The 24,826-nt window shown below is 44.3% G+C and overlaps 1 protein-coding gene across 38 annotated transcripts in view; it reads right to left on the bottom strand.

The window, feature by feature from the left end:
• Positions 1 to 24,826, bottom strand: part of LOC144576516 (serine/threonine-protein kinase MARK2-like) — a 67,016-nt gene that overhangs the window by 7,472 nt on the left and 34,718 nt on the right. For 10 of the 38 annotated variants that reach the window (XM_078368598.1, XM_078368599.1, XM_078368594.1 and 7 more), the window contains 3 exons: positions 22,184 to 22,366; positions 12,697 to 14,002; positions 12,334 to 12,441 (listed from right to left, as the gene is read on the bottom strand). In XM_078368598.1, coding sequence (XP_078224724.1) covers positions 12,361 to 12,441; positions 12,697 to 14,002; positions 22,184 to 22,311 — 1,515 coding nt within the window. In that variant the 5' untranslated portion in view covers positions 22,312 to 22,366 and the 3' untranslated portion in view covers positions 12,334 to 12,360. Of the gene's footprint in view, positions 1 to 1,313; positions 2,002 to 2,065; positions 4,072 to 12,333; positions 12,442 to 12,696; positions 14,502 to 22,179; positions 22,367 to 24,826 lie in introns of those variants that run through there. The other 28 variants (XM_078368614.1, XM_078368619.1, XM_078368609.1 and 25 more) reach the window with 14 other exon arrangements.

Here is a 24,826-nt window from a genome sequence, read left to right as displayed (position 1 = left end):
AAAGCTTTCATCTTCACACAACTCCTGCAAGATGCTGTGTTATTATCTCTATTTTACAGTTGAAGCAACAGGCTCAGAGTGGTTCAGTGATGTGCCTGAGGCTACACAGCTCATCGGTGATGGAGCCTGTTGGAAATTGGAGTTACCTTGGCTCCAAGCCCCACTCCACTATCCTGCCTTTCTCTAAGATTGAACCAGAGCTCCACAACTCAGCAAAAAGGTTGAAAGTCTTCTCTAACGTAGGCGGATAAAATGAAAGCTGTCTTTCATGCTGCCCTGTCATCAAAGCCGAGAGCAAGCCTCAGTAAGTTTACCAGTTTGAGTGAGCAAAACAACCCGATTCCCAACAGCAAGCAGGCATGACCACTGTTGAGAAACATTAAGTTTACCCTGCCCCCATGGTTCTCTTGTGGAAGATACTTTTAGTTTCTAATTCGTGGTATTCGGGTAACAGCTGCCTACCTAGTATATTTGTATATGTAGATCACCTGTGTATTAATAAGAATCACGTGTCAAAGAGCAAATAAACACATGGATGACTCTCTGCTCAGGGGTTTTCAGTCTGGAGAGCTGTCAGCCCCACAGGCTCTCAGGCTGTTGGTCCCCAGGATAGATTCACTCCGTTGTGCTGTTTTGGTATCTGCCTCTCAAATACCTTCAGCGCCATCTGGGTGGGGGTCTCCCAACTGAGCTGGGTTTTGGTAAGAGGTGCCAAAATGTGGAGACTAAAACCCAGGATGAAGGATTGCCTGAACAATGTAAAAAGAGGCTAAGCTGAAGGTATCTCTGCAATGTTTGAAAAGAATCCCCCAGGTGAGTTAGGGGGAGCCAGAAGGAGCCCGGGGGGAGACTCCTAGGTGAATTAGGGAGAACCCAGAAGTGGCCCAAATACTACTGGAAAAAATCCCTGGGGTAAGTTGGGGAGCTCAGGAGGAGCCCAAGGGAGACTCCCAGGGTGAATTAGGGAGAACCTTGAAGTAGACCAAGAATGTTTGAAAAAATCTCCCAGGGTTAGTTGGGGGAGCTCGGAATTGGCGCAAGAACATTTGAAAAAATCTCCAAGGGTGGCAGCTGGGGGAACTCGGTCATATTGGGGTAACATCAGCCAAAGATCAAGCCAACACAGGGTTTATTTGGTGTGGTCCATTTGGACTTTGGTGTGTTTTGCCCTGGAGCTGTTTCAGACATAAGATGAGGAAAAGGATTCAGGAGAAAATTCAGGAGAAGAGAAGGAGTGTGATTAAGTATGTAAAGAAATCATGGAGCAAAAAGATAAAAAGTCAAATAAGGAAAAGGTGTGCCTATCAGCCCTGCTCAGTATCTTGTAGAGAGATGGTCAGAGCCTCCCTGATATTTCTACCGCTGCTTCTGTTGGCGTGTGTGCTCCTAGAACTATGGTAACCAGTCCAGGTGCTTATACTCCTATATCTATGGTAACCAGTTCTATCCAAGCTGGGATTCAACAAGTGGGAAATGAGGGAGATTTAGAGGCATGGCAATTCCCAGTGGTTACACACCTTCCAGATCAGCAAGGGCAAGTATGGGTTGCTTTTGAACCCCTTCCCTTCAAACTGTTAAGAGTTTAAACAGGCCATCAGTCAGTATGGGCCTGAGTTTCCATTTGTGCTAGGATGATAGAAGAGCATACCTTTTTTGTTTGTTTGTTTTAATTGTATTTGGCTCTGGAGTACATGTGCACATCCTACATCCTGCAGGATTATTGCATAGGTACCTACATGCCATTGTGGTCTGCTGTCTCCATTCCCCACCTCCACCACCCCCCAACACTTCTACATCCCCCCATCAGGCATTTCTCCCAGTGTTATCCCTCCCCATCCTCCCCGCCGCCATCCCCCCTCCCCCACACCTAGCTCTGTGTTTCCTTCCCTGTGCCCAAGTGTTCTCATTGTTCATCACCCGCCTATGAATGAAAACGTGGTGTTTGGTTTTCTGTTCTTCTGCCAGTTTGCTGAGAATTATGGTTTCTAGGTTCATCCATGCCTGTACAAAGGAAATGAACTCATTGTTTTTTATGGCTGCATAGTATTTCATGGTGTATATGTGCCCCCCTTTTTTTTTTTTTTTTTTTTTTTTTTTTTTTTTTTTTTGCCCAGTCTATCATTGATGCGCATTTGGTTTGGTTTCCAAATCTTCCCAGTCATAAACAAAACCACAATGAACATAGCTGTGCATGTGTCTTGATGATAGAATGATTTATAATCCTTTGGGTATATACCCAGTAATGGGATTGCTGGGTCAAATGGAATTTCTATTTTTAGATCCTTGAGGAATCGCCACACTGTCTTCCACAATGGTTGAACTAATTTACACTCCCACCAACAGTGTAAACGTGTTCTTATTTCTCCACATCCTCTCCAGCATCTATTGTCTCCAGATTTTTTTTTTCTTTTTTTTTTTCTTTTTGAGATGAAGTTTGGCTCTTGTTGCCCAGGCTGGAGTGTAATGGCGCAATCTTGGCTCACTGTGACCTCCACCTCCCGGGTTCAAGTGATTCTCCTGCCTCAGCCTCCAGAGTAGCTGGGATTATAGTGCCCACCACCATGCCTAGCTAATTTTTTTCTATTTTTAGTAGAGATGGGGTTTTACCATGTTGGCCAGGCTGGTCTCGAACTCCTGATCTCAGGTGATTCACCTACCTCAGCCTCCCAGAGTGCTGGGAATACAGGCATGAGCCACTGCATCCAGCCACCTGATTACTTCTTAATACATTTAAATTCCTAACTTTGGGGTGAAGTTGACAAAATTTTTGAGTTGATTATTTGTTGGCATATAGGGTTTTCATATTGAAGGCTGCTGTTCTTGATGGCAATAGAAAGAAAATGCAAGACCAATCAGTCTAAGGTGAAACAAAGTCAAGGGAAGAGACTATTAAATTTTGTGCACCCATGTACATTTTATCATCAACTACATTTACAATAACATCTTCCATAACTTATAATAATGAAAATAATTTGTGGTAGCATACACCTATAATCCTGGCTTCTCATGAGGCTAAGGCAGGAGGATCCCTTGAGCCCCCCGACCTGGTCAACATAAGGGAATCCCATCTTGGCCAGGCATGGTGGCTCTCACCTGTAATCCCAGCACTTTGGAAGGTCAAAACAGGTGGATCCCTTGAGGTCAGGAGTTTGAGACCAGCTTGGCTAACGTGGTGAAACCCCATCTCTACTAAGATACAAAAATTAGCTGGGCATGGTGGCATGCACCTGTAATCCCAGCTATTTGGGAGGCTGAAGCAGGAGAATTACTTGAACCTGGGAGAAGGAGGATGTAGTGAGCTGAGACTGTGCCACTACACTCTAGCATGGGTGACAGGGCAAGACTCCAGCTCAAAAAAGAATAAAAAAAGAGATCTCATCTCAAAAAAAACCCAACTTTACATAATGCTGTAAAAAATCATTTGCTACACCTCAGCTATTTCTGACCAATTTTTAACTACAGGCAAGAAAATCATAGACTTCAAAATGATTCATTCTGAGTTGCTAGTCTAGTCTCTTGTTTACATTACTCTCATTCTAGCGAAAGAGGATGTGATTTCCAGAGTCAACGTGCCTTCATTTGGGCTTGCTCTTTACTCTTTATCTTATTATTTTTCATTTCTAAACTCACACAGGTGCAGAGCTTTCTTTACACAAAGCAGAGCACATGGCCAAGGAAAGGATGTGATTTCCAGAGTCTGTTTCTACAACTGCCCTAAAAGTACAAATACTTTAAGAAATGTAGTAGATTGATTTAAAGTCACAATACATTATAAGTGAGAATTTTTCTCAAGATAAAACAGAAAGATGCTAGGTATATCAAAAGGGATGCTTCAGAAGAGAACCACACTAAAAGGAGATTAAACTCCCCAAAACAAAGCTTACCTACTTCACAATTGTGATGAGGGCTGGCAGACTAGCACTGGAGAGGCAGTAGAGACACAGAAAACTCACCCAGGCTGAGTGAGATAGGAGACCCAGGATCCAAATAGAAGTTCCAGGCTGTAGCATTGTCATCTATTAACTGGTCTTCTCTAACTCCTCTGAGACACACTTTCTTCACCTACAAAATCTAAGATATGTGACAGAGGGAAAGAAAGAGAATCAGTTTGATCTCTATTTTTTGGTTTAAGATTCTTAGATTATGCAAATGATCACTTTATATAGCACCACCTCCACGTAAGTACCAAACACACAATTAGTTTATGTTATTGAACACATGCTCAATATGGGCTTGAGTACAGCTAAAGAAACATAAGATTCAAGCTTTTGGGTAATCCATACAAGGAAATGATGACATTAAATACTATAAAATCATGTAAGTGATGGCATGTTAAGTTTTTCACTGATGAATAAGTGGGAATTCATGTTATATCCAGTGAAGACCCTTTCACAGTTATATTTGGTTAAGGTACCTTTCCAGTCCTGTGTTTATACAGGTAGAACCTCCTCTTTTTTTTCTTGAGATGAAATCTCACCCTGTCTTCTAGGCTGAAGTGCAATGGTGTGATCTCAGCTCACTGCAACCTCCACCTCCCAAGTTCAAACGATTTTCCTGCCTCAGCCTCCAGATAGCTAGGATTACAGGTGCTTGCCACCATGCCCAGCTAGGCTAATTTTTGTATTTTTAGTAGAGATGGGGTTTCACCATAAGGCTGGTCTCAAACTCCTCACCTCATCATCCACCCGCCTTGGCCTTCCAAAGTGTTGTGATTACAGGCATGAGCCACTAAGCCCGGGCACCACTTCCTTTTTCTATCTAATAAAATATTGGTGGGGAAAAGACCCTCTGGCATTTGCTGTCTCATTTGTTCCTTTGTTGTAGTGATAGGGAAAGCCATAAAATAATATTTCAAGAAAAAGATGAGATATAGATGACTTTTTAGATCTCCTTCTGGCCTTATGGATTTACATGTGTTTTTAGAGAATAAAGGTAAAATAATAAATATTAGGCTAAATGGTAATGTGGAAGTACAGGGATAATTCAAAGTTTAAGAATTCCTTACAGCTCATGCCTGTAATTTCATCACTTTGAGAGGCCAAGGTGGGTGGATCACGAGGTCAAGACATCAAGACCATCCTGGCCAACATGGTGAAACCCTGTCCCTACTAAAACTACAAAAATTAGCTGGGTGTGGTGGCACACACCTGTAATCCTAGCTACTCAAGAGGCTGAGGCAGGAAAATTGCTTAAACCTGGGAGGTGGAGGTTGCAGTGAGCCGAGATCAGGCCACTGCACTCCAGCCTGGTGACAGAGTGGGACTTCATCTCAAAAAAAAGAATTCCTTCCCCATGTTTAACTGGTGTGCTTTGCAAGGTCTAGATGACATCAATGATACAATTCTTGCAAGCAACAGCAGCAGGGTTCTTGGAGGTCCGTTGTCACCTAAAAATTGTTTTCTTCCCTTTATGTTGTTAAATAGACTGAAGATTTCCCTGAATGGATAATGGAATTAAGTTTCTCAAAATATGGTCCATGGACTGCCTGTCTGTACCAGCATCATTTGCGGTGCTTGTTCAAAATTTGTATTCCTGGGGAATGGAGGTTTCACCACTTTGAGACCCACAGAGACTCCATTATGCTTTATGCAGGGTCACAGATGCCTCTAGAATGAAGTAGATACTCCTTTTGAATTCCTGTGATGTGAAACTGATAGCAAATTTTAATCCAAAAGCAAAACTGGAAAAAAAAATTCATATTCTTGGTCTGTACCTGAGATCATCTTGATGGATCTCAGGTATGCTTGTATTGTATTAAACCCTCTGGTGCTATTTATACACAATAATGTCTAAAAATCACTGTCTAAATTAAGAATTCACATTCTACTGCATTGGATTAGTGATACAATGAAATTCAGGTCCAGAGTTTTTATCATTCAATATCCAAAACACATGGAAGTGACTTTTATACAGCTTTCAAAGCATAACACATGTAAAATAGACAATACAAACAAGCTTTAAAAAGAATAAAATCAATGGCTGGGTGCGGTGACTCAGGCCTGCAATCCCAGCACTTTGGGAGGCTGAGGCAGGCAGATCACAAGGTCAGGAGTTTGAGGCCAGACTGACCAACCCTATCTCTTCTAAAAATACAAAAATTAGCCAGGCATGGTGGTGGGCGCCTATAATCCCAGGTACTCATGAGGCTGAGGCAGGAGAATCTCTTGAATTGCAGTGAGCCAAGATGTAGCCACTGCACTCCAGCTTCTGTGACAGAGTGGAACTCCAAAAAAAGAACAAGAAGAAGAAGAAAAGAAAATCATTCCATAATACTGTTATCCAAGGAAAAACAATAGTTGAGGACTATTTGTGTGAATTTCCTTCAAGTCTCTAAATATCATCATATAGATCATCATAGGTTCTGAAAACTCCTAACAGGAGGGACTGTGTTTCTTCATCACTGTAACCCTAGGGGCTGTCTTTTATACTTAAATTCATAGTGCCCACACACTGCCTCTAATTAGTAGTACTGAGCACGTGCTGAATAAACAATGAGTGTATCTAATGAAAAAATGACTGAGGCAATGTATTTGCATGTCTCCTTGAGAGCAATTTTAAAGAATACATATTCAATGTAGAGAGCATATTTATTTCCTTCAAAAGGAGAACAAATGCAAAATATTCCAAAGTTTGCGCTTAGAACTTTAAGACTGTTACACATGTTCTATCTTCTATCTTATATGAAGCAAGTACTGGTGAGATTAGTGTTAAGAAATGTATTAAAATAGGGTGTTTCTGCTTACTTTTAAAATTGTGAGCAGAAAATGATTTATGATAGTCAACCTAATTTACAAAAGGAACATGGTAGCGTTTTAGTAGCAGCGGCAGGACTTTAACGGGGTTGATGTCATAACCCTATTTTTTAACAGAAAAACATGGCTTCCAAAATATTGTGACACTAGCATGGTTGCTTTGTATTTATGAATCTGATGCAGACTTCAGGCAGTAAATCTCAAAATGACTTGTGACGTGTGCCATTTTTTTTTTTTTTTAAGGAGGCTGAACACAGAAAAGGCCAAAGGAAAGGGGCCATTGTCTTCCTTACGAAGGAAGGCATATTGCTACAGGACTTGCCTCTCACAAAAGTTTTTTTGTGAGGCTTTAGAAAGTTTTAATGTGTATTAAAATGCATTGAAAAACATCCAGCTGATTAATAAATATAAAATAGTATAATTATACAGTATTGGCAGCATATTTAAGTTATGCTAGGTCAAGGCTACATATATGTAAAGTAAAAATAATTACTCAGCAAGTCAATATAGCATAGCTTTGTTTATATTACTAAGAAAATCATTTTTAATTTCAGCAAGAACTTAATGCTATATAGATTTATGTAAATAAGAACATAACCCATAAATATGAAATTACAGAAATACATATGCATTTTAATTTCATTTAAAACTTATGATGAAACATGGATTTCATTATTTATAAATGATATAACCTGGCCCTCACCACAAATAGGACTATGAAGTATGAATACAGTTGTAGGAATACATATTATCATTTACTAAAAGGTAACACAAGCCTATGTGTATTGATGAAGCAGCTATACTACTGAAACATGCCCAAACTGAATTGTGATGATTTTAAATGCATCAAGAGAGATTAATGATTAAATGGTTTCAATTGTTACATAAATTAGCAAACTGCTAGGTCATAAGTGCTGTGGGAAAAAAGCAGTGTAAGAGGATCAAGTGTGGTACATATCTAGCTGTGTGTGTGAATATAAGGCAGGTTCCAGTTTTACTAGAGTAATTAGGGTAGGCTGGGGGCACGGAGGGGAAGATCTACACAGCCAAAGGAGAGACAATGTAAAAACACTGAGGCCCCATTTGATTCTAACAAAACAATCTCACCACAGATATAATACCCCATTGAGCAGGTGTGTACAGTGTCTCAAAGCAACTTAAGCAAGGGAATAGAGCTAGTAAATAATAAAGCCAGGGCTAGAACCCAGGTTTCTTGACTCTTCATCCAGTGCCTTTCTTTTGTTTTGTCCCTCTGTTCACCAGGCACAGAGGAAGGTGCCCTGTCTCTTAGAAAGCACTGTGTAAACATCATGGATGAATCTGGAAACCATCATTCTCAGCAAACTGACCCAAGAAGAGAAAACCAAACACCACATGTTCTCACTCATAGGAGGGTGTTGAACAATGAGAACACATGGGCATAGGGAGGGGAACATCACACACTGGGGCAGGTTGGGGGTGGAAGGGCTGGGGAGGGACAGTGGGCGGGTAGGGAGGCTGGGGAGGAAAAACAGTGGGAGAAATGCCTGATGTAGCCGAAGGGGGACAGAGACTGCTAACCACCATGGTATGTGTGTACCTATGCAACAACCCTGCGGGATGTGCACATGTGCCCCAGAGCTTAAAGTACAATTTAAAAAAAAAATCAAGTTTCATTGCTTTGGGGTGGTGATTGTGATTATTATTAATCAGTTCCATGATATTTCTATTTTTAAATTTATGCCTCATAGTTGTACATTTTCCCAGGATACATGTGCCGTTTTGGTACATGTATACAATGTAATGATCGAGTTAGGGTAACTGGAACATCTATCACTTCAAACATTTATCTTTTCTTATGTTAGGAATATTACAATTCTCATCTAGCTATCTTGAAATATACAATACATTGTTAACTATAATTACTGTACTATAGACTACTAGAATCGATTCCTTCTGATATTTCCTGAAAGGCATATAAAACTCAAAGAATGGTTTCATCTTCCCTTCCCACAGCTTGTTTTTCCTCCTTCATTTGTGCCTCTTCTCTTGAATAAATTATTTTAATGTCAAACTGTCAGTTAAACTAATTAGACTTTTCTGGATATTTGATAAAGGAAAGGTAAGGATAGGAATAACCTATGAAATGGAAACAATTTCTAACGTTATAAAGGGCTGAGGAAAGAATGGAGAGAATGTGGAGCCCAGAGACTCAGAGAGAGCCTGTGTGTACCTAAGCAACAATCCTGCAAGATCTGCACGTGTACTCCAGAACATAAAGTATAATAAGAAAAAAAAAATAAAGGAAATTTGTAGATAAGGCAAAAATGTTGGAAACAGGGCTCAAGGGGTGAGGGAAAGAGATTTTAAAATATGTTCAAATATATAGTAGGAAGAATGAAGTCAGACTGAAGAAAAAAATATTTTCAAATAAAAATATGAGAATATTAGACAACAAACAACATACAAGAAAAAAGAGAATACGAATCCGATTTCAGACAGTAGACTGAAGAGCTGGTGGAATTACTAACAGCAAAAGGGAACAGAGTAGAGAGTCTGAAAGATGAGTAGCTTTCTTTTTGTAATGCTGGGTTTAAGGTGGCGGCGAGGTTCTCACTAGTGGAAAGGGTCTAAGAGCTTTAAGAGGCAAACTTGGAAGCTCTGTGCAATCTAGAGCTGTTTGTCCAATACAGTTGCCTCTAAGCACAGGCAACCACTGAGCAACTGAAATATGGGTACCCTGAACTGAGATGGGCTCTAAGCATCAAATACACATTAGATTTTGAAGATTTTCTATGGGAAAAAAAGAATTTAAAATCTCATTTTTTCTGCATTGATTAGATGATGAAATATATGCATGGACTGGGTTAAATAACATTATTAAAACTAATTTCACTTGTCTGTACTTTTTTAACGTGATTTGTAGAAAACTGAAAATTACATATGTGGCTTATGTTATATTTCTATTGGACAGCAATATTAGTTATATATTAAGATCACAAAAGGGATAGAGACATCATTCTGAGGTATCTCAACTAAACATAGATATGGAAGAAAAAAGGAAACACATCATCATAATAGTTAATATTTACTAAGCACCCCAAGCACTATGCTAGACACATAAAGGGCACCGTCTTATTTGTTCCTCCCAAAAACCTTATTAAACATCTTTTATAGAATAAAATACTGAGGCCCAAGGTCACACAGTTAAATGTCGGTGTTAGGATTCAAGGCCACGATGACCCCAGATCTCAAGTTCTAAACGGTGACAGAAATTTCAGAACAAGTATGCGCTCTAATATTTAAACTATTTATTAGAATGGTTCATTGTCAAAGTCAGTTATGTCCCAATTCAATTAAGAAGAAAAGCTACAAACGTGTGGATTTGTAACTTTAGAATTATGATGAGCTACTGATGCTGGCATATTTTCACCAGATCCGGCCATTAAAGACGTTTCTGGTGCAGCTTCTTTCCTTTTATCAATGTTTATTCCCAGAAATGCAAACCCATCAAGTTAGATGGTACATATCCAACTGTCCAACGGAGACGATCATCCACCTAATCCTAAACAGCAGGGCCTGTTTTCTGAAGACAACTAGGCAGATAATACAGATCTACTTGACGAATTTTCAACATTGTCTTTTGGAGCACAAAAGCACCTGGACCTGTCAAAGTGACTAAAACGTTTTGAAGGAAGCTAAACTAAATGGAACCTTTGTTGAAGAACCAAAAATTAAGCTTACCCAACTGATGCTTTAAAAATGGATTTTGTACTCCTTGAAAATGCTTACTTTCAAAGAACAGAAAGAAAAAAAGGCTGGATACTTTGAATCCTAGAAATCTTAACAGTAAAATCTCCTACAAATACAAATTGAAGTCAATAAAGTATCTTTCATTGACCTTTGGTTGGTTCATTGGTATTAATTTCAAAGACAAACTTTCTTTCCTTTTCACATTTAATTTCTGCTACCTATCTGGGAAAATGGTAACCACAGAACTGCTGAACTTGTATAGTCAGCTCTAATTACATCTTTTTCAAAAACTTACTCATGTAAACTTTATTAAACAATTTATTTACAATTAATACATTTTTCTAGTCTAAGTCTTTTAAAACCACTGCCATAAATCCACATTATAGAAATAGAAAAACAAAAGAAAATTTGAAAAAAAAAATAATTATTTTGAAATAAGACTAGCAGAGATATCTTACAAGACAGTTCATACTGGACATGTATTCAAAAGGGTGTCTCTCTGAACTGACCCACTAATTTATTTTAAATTAAACCCCCTAACCTTCCTCCTCCCTGGCCCACTTTTTTTTTTTTTTAAAATAAAGTAGTATGATTTCAGCTGGGCATAGAGGCTCATGACTTGTAATCCCAGCACTTGGGAAGCCAAGTATCCTGTATCCTAATGGCTGTGTTGGGGTCACGGATGTTGAGGGCTAAAAAACCATTGCTGAAGTGAGCGAGCATGCGGTTGGGACAGCTTGGAGGCTGCGGCTTGTGAATAACACAAGAGTTGTACGGGCACCCCCCATAGGTGATGTTCCACCAATGACAGTTTGTGCTGCCGGGTGGGGGTCCTCTGGTCCCAGAACCACAGGGAGAGTGCGGTCGGTATGCTCCCTAAGTACTTGGTGCAGGAGAGAGAGAAACGAAAGGTAGGAGGCCAGTGGTGGCGGTCACGCAGGGAGATTATGGGAAACCAGGAAAGGCCAGCCGTACAGCAATTCAAAGGGGCTCAGACCCATTGGCCCCCATGGGGTGGCCCGGATATGGGCCAGGGCAAGAGGTAGGAGTGTGAGCCAAGAGAGTTTTACCTCAATAGCAAGTTTGGCCAAATGGTCTTTGAGGATGCCATTGGTCTGTTCAACTTTACCCGATGACTGAGGATGGTAAGGGATGTGTAGTATCTAGATGTTGAGGGACTCGGCAATGAGCTGGACAACTTGTGCAGTAAATGCTGGACCATTGTTCAACTGGATGGTGGCAGGTAGAAATGATTTCTTGTGTAAGAAATATCCCTAGCAAATAATTGCCACTGTGAAGGCTAATACCATAGTCTTTGGTTACTTAAAATCTAAAGTCTTGTTTCTTTAGGCTTAAAAGTAATTTGTACTTGTAGTTTTTGGAGCAGATTCCAAAAAAGGAACAGGGCAGCTGGGAAGATATAAGAACCTGTGCCACACCTCTTGCCTTCCAGTGACATATTTTGATTGGCAAAAGGGTTTGTTTTGTTCGTTTTTACCTGATACTCCTATGGCCGCAATAGTAGTAGTGTGAGACAGTGAGCCTCCAGTGCTCACGGGGGTAAACTGCATGATCTTTATAGACTGTTCTCCAGTCTGGACCAGGTTTAGACCCTGGTTTAGCTATATCTTTTTCTTGCTCTCTTCCACGTCCTCCTCCATCCTTTCATTATCCCCGCTTTTCTTTCAACTAAGGCAGGTGCTAGTAAATCTGCCTTTTCCTTTGCCTCACACCTTGCCCTTCTCTTAGCCCCGGTCCTGTGCAGGGAGGGCACAAAGCAGCAGAGTGTCTGCAACCCACGTGCCACCTTTCCAATGCTACTACAAAATTTGCAAGAAGCAAGAAATGGTCATTTATCAGAATGATACATTTATTTTTATATTTTTTTATATAAAGTGCTGCAGGCTCCAACGTTGCTCCTGGGCATCTCAGGTTTCGGGCCTTCGTCCTCTCCAATCTAAATGCAGAGACATTTGACATGAACATGTTTTGCAAAATGCAATACATTCTTATTGACTCTGGTCACCCTGCTGTGCACTAGAGTCAAAACCTCTTCCTCCTGTCTAGACTTTGGTCCTTTGACCAATACCCCCCCATTCCCTCCCTCTGCCACTCTCCGGCCCCGGAGATTTGCCAATTAAAACAATACTAATAAAGACAGAATAAATATAGTAAAATGCAAGAAGTGCGGCTTCACCGCCCACCTACTTACTTTTTCTCTTGGGTGGGCCCTCTTACTCTGCCTCTTGGGTGGACAGAGGCAGCAACAGCATCTCCTTATTATGGCAATGCACCTTCGGGCAGCCCTGCGGCAGCTCCAGCCTCTTCTTGGCCGGGCCAACACAGCCTCGGGCTGCCCAGCTTGGAGGACGCTGCCTTCGTGTGCTGGTTGTTGAGCCACGGTGCTCTGGGTGGTGATCTGGGTGGAGGCGGCCGTGAGGTTATGCGGGAGGGCTGGTTGAGCCAAAGTTTCTAAATTTTCACTGCCGGTGGAGCACTTGCTGGAGGCTGCAGACACGAGGTCACGCTGGGGGGCTTGCTCTGCCAAGGTTTCTAAAGCACCACCACCGCCTATGGCGCTTACAGTGGAGGAGGCCACACGGTCACACTGGAGGGCTTGCCGTGCCAAGTTTTCTACATCTCCACAATTGCGCTCGATGGTCAGGGAGGCCGTGGGGGCATGCTGGGGGTCTGACTTCCTGTGAAGGCCGGCAGGTGAACTGGAAATCTCAGTGACTAAACATGTAGGATCCCCAGGAGCAAGAGACTGTGGAGTGGTAATGGATGGCTTTTTTTCTCCATCTACAATACGGTAGGTGGCCATGGGATAATTAAAGACGTGGCCTTCAATTGCCTTTACGATGTTTTCTGGCTTCAATCCCATGGCCACCAAGAGCCTTATGGTCTCACAGTTCGGGTGGTCTTCAATCGGCTCTTCATACGTCGCTGGAGGCAAGTCCTGGCCGTTGTTCACCCACGGGTCCCTCAAGACTTTGTCTGCTGTCGGCCGCTCATTGGGATTAGATATTAAAAGGTTTTTAATTAGGCTTTTTAGGCCTTCTGAGAAATAGTGCCGAATAACATACTGGCCAGATAGAATGAGGGATATCAGTTGGAAACGACTCACTGCGAAGAAGGGCAGACTGTTGGACACCATCTGGTATAACGTGACGCCTAGGCTCCATATGTCCATGGCGGGACATTCATAGCCCTGGGCCCCAAAGAGTTCTGGGGCCATGTAGGGGAGGGTCCCATGACCTGCTCTCAGCCTCTGCCCCTCATAAAAAGTTATGGCTGATCCAAAATCTGCAATTTTTATGTTCCCGTTGCCATCTAACAACATGTTGTCAGGTTTAAGATCTCGGTGAGCGATGCTTCGGCGGTGGAGGTAGCTCACGGCGGACAGCATTTGTTGGAACTTGCCTCGGGCCTCCTCCTCCTCCACTATGTGGTGGTCAAGCCAGTTGGCCAGGCTTCCTCCTGCGGCATACTCCATAACGAAATGGCACGCCTCTCTGCTGTTAATCATTTGGTAAAGGTTAATGATGTTGCCGTGGCGGACCGACTGTAAAACAGTCATCTCTCTGTGGCTAGAGAGGAAGCTGGTTCTGTTGATTGTTTTCACCGCCACCCGGATGCCAGTCATTAAGTGGCGGGCCAGCGTGACCTCCCCAAAGGCACCACGGCCTATAAAGTTTAGTATTTGATAATAAGGTGGCCGCAGGGCAGGTGAGGTGGAGGCCAAGCCCTGCCTCATGGTGCCTACTTTGTCTACACTAACTATATACAAATAACTACTCTAACTCTATGGACTACGCTAAAATATTAACAATACTAACTATCCCAAAGAACACTAAAATGCTAAGAAACAGTACCAACTATATTAACTATACTAACTAAAAAACACAACAACGCCCCTCCCACAAAAACTCCCCCCACCCCGCCAAACAACTCGTAATCGCTAAGCTGGTCTGAGTCCACAGGTCACCAAAAAAGCTTCCAGGGATTTCTCAGACCAAAAACCATGACCCAGCCAGGGCCTTATATAGGCCTGTCTGTTATGACATCACAAAGGCTTTTCATGAGCTCAGAGCAAAGCAGGGCCAATCATGGCTGGGGATCTTTCACAGAGGTTTTCTCTCTTTTGGTCCCCAAAACATCTTCCTCTTTTAAAAAGTAAGTGCTTTTGTCTAGATGGATTATAGAGATTGATATTTTGTTTCCCAGCTATTTAAACTGGTACAACGCTTCAACAGCATTTTCATTTGTAGTTTCTTTTTCTATATTTATTGTACTCTTAAGTTCTGGGGTACACGTGTAGATTGTGCAGGTTTGTTACATAGGTTTAACGTGCCATGGTGGTTTTCAATCATTTGTTATTTCAAAATCTGAAATAGCTTTTGGATTTTGAAGATCTCCTAATGTCTACATGCAACATATTTAATTCCTTTTCTTTCATCTCTCAATGGTTGAACCATTGAGAAGGGAGAGAATATTTTCCTTTCCTTGTAGGGTTTTTCCTTCCTCATGTGGTTGAGATTATGTAATGGACAGAGAATAAACAGACATACCCTACCCTCCATGAGCCCATAGCCTCTTCAAGAAGGCCCCCCCCCAGACATGAAGCTCCTTCAGCGTGAGAAGCACCAGGTGAAGTGGGGGCCAAAGAGTGGCCTGGGCCTCAGGTCAGCACTGGTGAGGGAAGAAGTGGGGCTTTCTGGAGGCCAGTGGGCTGAGCCCTGCGGTGTGAGGAGGGGTCGCCTAAGTGAGTAGAGACAAGGGCAGGAGGGTAGCCTCTGCAAAGGCCCAGGATGACTGAGGGTTGCTCTCTGGAGGGATGCGCTAGTCTGAACGAGTGACAGGGGCCAGGTTGGGAGCACTCAAGTCCCAGGACAGAGGCTGAGCCTGTATTCCAGCACTGGGGTTGTGGAATAGTTCTGAGCCCCTCGCAGGGCCACAGCCCTCACAGCCTGACTCTGCCCCAGGTGGAGGTGCTGCTATAAATAGTAGGGGCCCCGTAGGTGCACTGGAGGGTGGAAGGGAAGGGCTCCCCAGGAATAACCCTGCATGGATGACAGCCACCCCACAGAGGGCATGGCCACCAGGAAATGTAGGTCCTTCTACATTTAGGTGGAGGCAGCAGGCATAGGCTGGAAGGAGAAAGTGGGGCTGGATTCCCAGGGTTCCTAAATGCCAGGATGAGGTGCTTTTATTGCCTCCTGGGGAGCAAGATTTGGAAGAGACTGAGGCCCATGAGGGCAGCACTCAGGAGGTTGGTCTGGAGGGAGATGGCCCCTGAAGGGGCACACCTGTGCCTGTCCCTGTTGGCTCAGCCCTCACTGGCACTAGGAATCCCTTGGTCAGCAATGGGGGGGTGTCATAGCCTTCTGCCTGGAGCCTGAACACCCTGACATGTTCTCCCCAGGATTCTGCACTTATTTTCCTTTTTTTTTTTTTTCCCCCAAGACAGAGTCTCACTCTGTCACCCAGGCCAGAGTACAATGGCATGATCTCAGCTCACTGCAACCTCCGCTGCCTTGGTTCAAGTGATTCTCCTGCCTCAGCTTCCTGAGAATCTGGGATTACAGGCATGCACCACCACACCCAGCTCATTTTTTGTATTTTTAGTGGAGATGTGTTTTGCCATGTTGGCCAGGCTGGTCATGAACCCCTGGGCTCAAGTGATCCTCCCACCTTGGCTTCCCAAAGTGCTGGGATTCCAGGTGAGAGCCACCACACTTGGCCTGCTCCTGCTCTTCCATATGTGCATTGGAGTTGCCTCTCCCTGAGGGCAGCTGCTGCACCCTGAACGCCTGGCACAACTGTGGACCCGAGGAGGTGCTCAAACACGCGACTCCCTGGGGACCTCGGATCTGGGTGGCTCCCTTGTGTGACACGAGGCAGGAAGCAGAGCTCTGTGGGTCATGTGCCGCCCTAGGGCATGAAGGCTGTCCTTGTTCTCTTGCGAGCCAGGCTTGGCCACTCTTCCAGGGGACCCACCCACACTGCCTAGCCTGGCCGAGAGTGGCCTTTCTGTCCCTGCCTGGAGTGGTGTCTGCCACATGCTCTGAAGCTGGCCCTTTGCTGTGAGGTCTTGAAGGGCAGGGTGTGTGTGAGAGTCACCCACCACTGGGGCCTGGTAGGGTGGGGAGGCACCTAAGTGGGACTGCTGCCAATGCATCCTGGGTCTGGAGTGCAGGAGTCGGTAACTGACTCCACCTTGGGGGCCTGATGGGAGGCCTCAAATAGGCCTTGGCCATTCCACGGGGCTCAGGAGCACCAGGGGCTTATCAGGCTTGTGGCTGGGAGCAAGGCCAGGCCCTGGGGCTTCTGGGCCTGTTCTTTTTGAAGGGCAGCCTGGAGGATGACCTGGTATTGGTCCGTGGGTGTCCTGTGGCCTCCTGCATCTCATGGCCTTGCCCTTGCCCTTCAGCATGACCCTCCAGTGCCTTCATCGGTCTCCACAGAGCTCATCCTGGTAGAGGATGTGAGGGTGAGCCTGGAAGAGGTGACCATCTAGGACCGTCTTGGCTTCCAGATACAGCCCATGCCCTGCCAGCTGCCTGGGTAAGACCCACCAGGGGACCCCCTCACTCTCCAAGACACAGCCCAACTCTCCCTGAATCTGCCTCCTGCCAGTGGAACTCCACTTCAGGAAAGACTCAGGTGACTTCGTCCTCAATACCAGTGCTGTGGACGACATCAAGATGGCCTACCAGGAAACCAGGGCCATCACCATGGTAAGTTTGGGTCATTGGTCCCCAGGGTGATTTTCATTCTTCCTCTGGGCCATTGTGATGTTCATAGATTGGTGTTTTAAAAGCTGTCACTTAATGTCATCAGGTATAACTAGCAAAGCTGTTAGAGTCTCTCATTTATTCTGCAACTTTAGTCATTTTCATGCTACCTTTGTAATTTTTTTTATTTTTGAGACAGGGTCTCACTCTGTTGCCTGGGCTGGAGTGCAGTGGCAGGATCATAGCTTACTGCAGCCTTGACCTCCTGGGTTTAAGTAATCCTCCCAACTCAGCCTCCAGAGTAGCTGTGACTACCACCACCTGGCTGCGCACACCACTACACCTGGCTAATTTTTGTATTTTTTTGTAGAGATGGGGTCTCACAATGTTGCCCAGCTGGTCTCGAACTCCTGGGCTCAAGGGATCCACCCGCCCTGGCCTCGCAAAGTGCTGGCATTACCGGTGTGACCCTCCGCACCCAGGTTACCTTTATGATTTTCATTCCATGTCCACAAACTACCCACACTGTTACCTAATGGTTTCCTTTCTGTCAATCTTTCCATTAAAATAAAAATATTATTACATAAGCAGCACTCTTAACAACAATCAAGAAAATTGCTTGTAAAGAGGTTGCACCTTTCTCTGTTTCCCCAGGTTGATTTCTTGACCCTCTCCCTATTCTTGCAAGTGTTGACTTATCTGTGCTCGTGGCATGGATGAATTTAGTGTTCTGCTTTCCAATATCTTATTCTAGTCTCACTTTTTCTATTTCCCCATGTTGACAGGGAGGCTGGCTGATTATTTTTATGTCTTCATTTGTACTTTCGCCGTTCTTTTCTAATCAGAGTGTTTGAATGGTCAAAATGTTTTTGTTCTTTCAAAAATATAGGGAAGAATAGAATGAAAAGATTAAGAACAAACAAACACTCAGACACGTCTGCATATCTGCATGATGGGTTATGATGCAATCACAAACACAGAACTTACTTTAGAAGGGAGCTCTTACTACGGAAAGTGTAACAGACCCTCTCTAAGTCATCAATCCAAGGCAGCCCAAAGCTCATTGGTTTGATACAACAGTGGCAGTGACACCCACCCCAGCATGTCATTAAACCATTGTTGTGCGGTAGCCTTTGAGATGCTGTAAGCCCAAGACCTGCTTTCCTCTGTTAAAAGGGGTGGTTCCTGGTGATTGAGGAGTGTTGCAGTCAGGCCAGCTTCGGAGACTTTCCCCGGACCCAGCGAGGCCTGGGTTGATCCGGTGCTTGGTGTGTGGTGGGGACTCAGATGGTGCAGCACTGTGGATGGGCTAGAGGTGCCCTGACTGTGGGTCTCCTGCCATCCTGATACTCGGGTTTGCTCTTGGCTTTGCCTGGTTCATGGAGGTAGCCCTCGAAAGCTCACAGCAGCAGGAAATGACTTCCTGGCTCCAGGAAAGGCCAAAGTCAGAGTTCACCTTTGCAGTGACCATGTCCCACAGTCTCCATCCAGAAACACACCCAGGGCACCTTTCATTGGCTTTTTGCACCTACTGACTATCTTCACATAGACTGTCACTAAATTAACTTCCTCTAGGGCAGGATAGGTGTAAAGTCAGTGAGGGGAGGCAGCGGGGTGTGAGGAACACAGCTGGAAGTGCTGTGCTAAACGGACCTGGCCCCAAGGTGCAGTGTCAGGGATTAACGGGGAGGTGGAGACTGTGGCAAGCAAACACACTGGCCAAGTCTAAGGGCAGCCACCATGCACCTCTAGCTGATTTCTGTTGTTTTTAATCACATCTGTGTCAAGGTCATTCACATACCATGCAATTCACACACCTAAAGCATACAGTTCAGGATTTTTTAGTACATTTTAGAACATTCACAGAGTTGGGAACCGTCACCAAACACATCCTCTCCTCTGCTCCCCTCCCCTCTTCTTCCCTCCCTTCCCCCTCCCTTCCCTTCCCTTTTCTTTCTTCTCTTTCCAGGGTGTCACTCTGTAACCCAGGCTGGAGTGCAGTGCTGCCATCTCAGCTCACTGCAACCTCTGCCTCCCAGGCTGAAGTCATCCTCCCACCTTGGCCTCTTGAGTAGCTGGGATTACAGATGGGTGCCACCACAGCCAGCTAATTTCTGTATTTTACCTAGCTATGGTGGCAACATGACGGGGTTTTGCCATGTTGCCAGGATAGTCTAAACCTCCTGAGCTCAGCAATCCACCAGCCTCGACCTCCCAAAGTTCTGGGATTACAGGTCTGAGCCACTACTGTGCCCGGCTGGATCAGGCACTTTCTAGACCTTACTAAAATCTGTGTCTTGGATTTTGCTTTCCTCTACTGCTAGGTGAGGTCCATACAGCTACCCATGATTGACTCTGAAAGTTGTTGATACATGGCAGTGCATTGAGAAAGTTCACACCTCACAGTGAATTTATGAAATGTGAGCATAAATTAAATAACTGGTTTCACTGGCCCTCCATTTATCTTTCTTTCTAAAATTCTTAATAAAGTATGGTTATTCTGTATGCCAATGCATACAGATTTTAACATTTGGATATATGTTGCTTTGAAAACTAGGATATGTTTTCTAAGACTCTTTCATTGAATTTAACTCCTAACATTCAGCGTAAATATGAGTTATGAATCCCAGTATGTACCTGAGCCTTGCTCTCCCTCCCTGAGCCCCGCACGCTGCCCTGGGCCCTTTCTTGGCAAGTGGACAGATAAATGGGAGCTGCTGGGGGTGGGAGTGCTGGACTGGGAATCAGATTTGAAGTATAGTCTAAATGCCCCACGGGCCCACCGCTTCTCAATAGCTCAAAGCTGCCCCAGCTGGTTTCCACAACAACCTCAAATCAGATAATGATCCTTAGTTGGCCAGAACCTATTAGTAAAGGTCAAAGGGGGTGGGGGGTGAGGCCAAAAGTAATGGTGATGTCATAGTCACAGGCTGAAGAGTAAGCCAGAATTTTCCACTTCAGGTGATGGTATTGGTGGTGCCACTTCCAGAGGGGGCACAGCTGCTTGGCAGAGGGACGGACTCACAGGGGCTCTTAGGGAGCTCAAGTGGGGCCCACAGATACCTTCTCCCTGGGGTTGCAAACTGGCATTGGGTGGAGGGAGAGTCAGTATTCACACCTGGGGGAGCCTTGCCCCCAAAGTGGATTTTAAGGCCAGCAGCACACTGGGGAGACAAGGGCCCCACAACACTACCATCCTTTCCCCAGCCTGCTTCGTGCTTCCTGGTCCTGCTCTTTATTGGGGATGGAGAATCTTATCTGAATGGTGGAACTCCAGTACCATCCCTGGCCAGCATCAGTAGTGGGCAGGGTCACTGCATGTTCAAGGCTGTGCACACTGGGCCCCAGCCATGCACGAGGGCGGTGCCTCCTGGACCTTCCTCAGGCTCCCTAGGGACCCATGAGGAAGCTCCCTGATGGGTGCTGATGGTTGTCTGTACCAACAGATTCACTGCCTGGCACAGAAACACCGGGTTCCTGGGAAGCTGGAACCTGCCTTATGAAAGTCCCCATTCCCATCACCCCCTCCATCCCTTGGGGCTGCTGGGTCTTGCCATCAACCCTCTCCTCACACCCAGGACACCTGCCTATTTCAAAGCACCCCTTCAACCTGGGCCTGGCTGAAGGCTCATTCCTCTGTCATGCCTCTGAGGGGTACTGCTTTGTGCTGCTGTTATCAAAAAGGGGAAACCATTCACAGCAGAAAGACCAATGCCACACTAGACAGCCAGGAACCCAGCAGCACAAGTGGCCCCCCCAGGTGCTTTGGGGACCACACCCCCACCACTGTGACTTCAGCACAGTCTGGTACCCAGGACTTCAGGATCCTCCTGGGAACCCTTCAGCATGATTAACATGGGCAGATGGGACCTGAAGGGGCTGTTGGTCCTCCTGAAAATGCTCACCAGGCAGTGTGAGTGTGGGGAGGCCATGTGCAATGTGTGGGACCCTGTCCTGCACCCGCTCAGAGCCTCAGCCCTGCAGAGACACTGGAAATGATTTGCTGCAGGTGAGGTCACCCCTGATGCTTCTCTGAGGTCTCTTTTCCTTTCAGATTTTCTGAGTAACTTTGAGGACCACGTGACTGCATGCCGAATAAACTAGGGCCCCCCGACCTGGTCGACATAAGGGAATCCCATCTTGGCCAGGCATGGTGGCTCTCGCCTGTAATCCCAGCACTTTGCGAGGTCAAAAATGGTGGATCCCTTGAGGTCAGGAGTTTGAGACTAGTTTGGCTAACACGGGGAAACCCCATCTCTACTAAGATACAAAACTTAGCTGGGCATGGTGGCATGCACCTGTAATCCCAGCTATTTGGGAGGCTGAAGCAGGAGAATCACTTGAACCCAGGAGGGGGGAGGTTGTAGTGAGCTGAGACTGTGCCACTGCACTCTAGCCTGGGTGACACAGCAAGACTCAGGCTCAAAAAAAAAAAAAAAAAAATAGATCTCATCTCAAAAAAAAACCCAACTTTACATAATGTTGTAAAAATCATTTGCTACACCTCAGCTATTTCTGACCATGTTTTAACTACAGGCTAGAAAATCATAGACTTCAAAATGATTCATTCTGAGTTGCTAGTCTAGTCTCTTATTTACATTACTCTCATTCTAGCAAAAGAGGATGTGATTTCCAGAGTCAACGTGCCTTCATTTGGGCTTGCTCTTTACTCTTTATCTTATTATTTTTCATTTCTAAACTCACACAGGTGCAGAGCTTTCTTTACACAAAGCAGAGCACATGGCCAAGGAAAGGATGTGATTTCCAGAGTCTGTTTCTACAACTGCCCTAAAAGTACAAATACTTTAAGAAATGTAATAGATTGATTTAAAGTCACAATACATTATAAGTGAGAATTTTTCTCAAGATAAAACAGAAAGATGCTAGGCATATCAAAAGGGATGCTTCAGAAGAGAACCACACTAAAAGGAGATTAAACTCCCCAAAACAAAGCTTACCTACTTCACAATTGTGATGAGGGCTGGCAGACTAGCACTGGAGAGGCAGTAGAGACACAGAAAACTCACCCAGGCTGAGTGAGATAGGAGACCCAGGATCCAAATGGGAGTTCCAGGCCATAGCATTGTCATCTATTAACTGGTCTTCTCTAACTCCTCTGAGACACACTTTCTTCACCTACAAAATCTAAGATATGTGACAGAGGGAGAGAAAGAGAATCAGTTTGATGTCTATTTTTTGGTTTCAGATTCTTAGATTATGCTAATGATCACTTTATATAGCACCACCTCCATGTAAGTACCAAACACAATTAGTCTGTTATTGGACACACGCTCAATATGGGCTTGAGTACAGCTAAAGAAACATAAGCAGATTCAAGCTTTTGGGTAATCCATACAAGGGAACGATGACATTAAATACTATAAAATCATGTAAGTGATGGCATGTTAACTTTTTCACTGATCAATAAGTGGGAATTCATGTTATATCCAGTGAAGACCCTTTCACAGTTATGTTTGGTTAAGGTACCTTTCCAGTCCTGTGTTTATACAGGTAGAACCTCTTCTTTTTTTCTTTCTTTTCTTTCTTGAGATGGAATCTCACCCTGTCTCCTAGGCTGGAGTGCAATGGTGCATTCTCAGCTCACTGCAACCTCCACCTCCCAAGTTCAAACGATTCTCCTGCCTCAGTCTCCTGATAGCTGGGATTACAGGTGCTTGCCACCATGCCCAGCTAGGCTAATTTTTGTATTTTCAGTAGAGATGGTGTTTCACCATGAGGCTGGTCTCGAACTCCTCACCTCGTCATCCGCCCACATTGGCCTCCCAAAATGTTGTGATTACAGGCATGAGCCACTAAGCCCGGACACCACTTCCTTTTTCTATCTAATAAAATATTGGTGGGGAAAAGACCCTCTGGCATTTGCTGTCTCATTTGTTCCTTTGTTGTAGTGATAGGGAAAGCCATAAAATAATATTTCAAGAAAAAGATAAGATATAGATGACTTTTTAGATCTCCTTCTGGCCTCATGGATTTACATGTGTTTTTACAGAATAGAGGTAAAATAATGATTATTAGGCTAAATGGTAATGTGGAAGTACAGGGATAATTCAAAGTTTAAGAATTCCTTCCCAGCCGGGCATGGAGGCTCATGTCTGTAATCCCAGCACTTTGAGAGGCCAAGGTGGGTGGATCACGAGGTCAAGAGATTGAGACCATCCTGGCCAACATGGTGAAACCCTGTCCCTACTAAAAATACAAAAATTAGCTGGGTGTGGTGGCACACACCTGTAGTCCTAGCTACTCAAGAGGCTGAGGCAGGAAAATTGCTTGAACCTGGGAGGTGGAGGTTGCAGTGAGCCGAGATCAGGCCACTGCACTCCAGCCTGGTGACAGAGTGGGACTCCATCTCAAAAAAAAAAAAGAATTCCTTCCCCATGTTTAACTGGTGTGCTTTGCAAGGTCTAGATGACATCAATGATACAATTCTTGCAAGCAACAGCAGCAGGGTTCTTGAAGGTCCGTTGTCACCTAAAAATTGTTTTCTTCCTTTTATGTTGTTAAAGAGACTAAAGATTTCCCTGAATGGATAATGGAATTAAGTTTCTCAAAATAATGGTTCATGGACTGCCTGTCTGTACCAGCATCATTTGAGGTGCTTGTTCAAAATCCATATTCCTGGGGAATGGAGGTTTCACCACTTCGAGACCCACAGAGACTCCATTATGCTTTATGCAGGGTCACAGATGCCTCTAGAATGAAGTAGATACTCCTTTTGAATTCCTGTGATGTGAAACTGATAGCAAATATTAATCTAAAAGCAAAACTGAAAAAAAAATTCATATTCTTGGTCTGTACCTGAGATCATCTTGATGGATCTCAGGTATGCTTGTATTGTATTAAACCCTCTGGTGCTATTTATACACAATAATGTCTAAAAATCACTGTCTAAATTAAGAATTCACATTCTACTGCATTGGATTAGTGATACAATGAAATTCAGGTCCAGAGTTTTTATCATTCAATATCCAAAACACTTGGAAGTGACTTTTATATAGCTTTCAAAGTATAACACATGTAAAATAGACAATAAAAACAAGCTTTAAAAAATAATAAAACCAAAGGTTGGGTACGGTGACTCATGCCTGCAATCCCAGCACTTTGGGAGGCTGAGACAGGCAGATCACAAGGTCAGAAGTTTGAGACCGACCAGGCTGACGAACCCTATCTCTACTAAAAATACAAAAATTAGCCAGGCCTGGTAATGGGCGCCTACAATCCCAGGTACTCAGGAGGCTGAGGCAGGAGAATCTCTTGAACCCAGGAGGCGGAGGTTGCAGTGAGCCAAGATCTAGCCACTGCACTCCAGCTTCTGTGACAGAGTGGAACCCCCCCAGAAAAAGAGAAGAGCAAGAAGAAGAAGAAAATCATTCCATAATACTGTTATCCAAGGAAAAACAATAGTTGAGGACTATTTGTGTGAATTTCCTTCAAGTCTCTAAATATCATAACATAGATCATCATAGGTTCTGAAAACTCTTAACAGGGACTGTGTTTCTTCATCACTGTAACCCTAGCTCTTCCCAAAATGCCTAGCACATAGTAGGTATTGAAAGCTTTGCTGAGTGAACAAAGTAAGTGAAGCTG

Source organism: Callithrix jacchus, chromosome 4 (assembly GCF_049354715.1).
Source record: "Callithrix jacchus isolate 240 chromosome 4, calJac240_pri, whole genome shotgun sequence".
Classification (NCBI taxonomy): Eukaryota; Metazoa; Chordata; class Mammalia; order Primates; family Cebidae; genus Callithrix; species Callithrix jacchus.
This window is presented reverse-complemented; position numbering and strand designations above follow the sequence as displayed.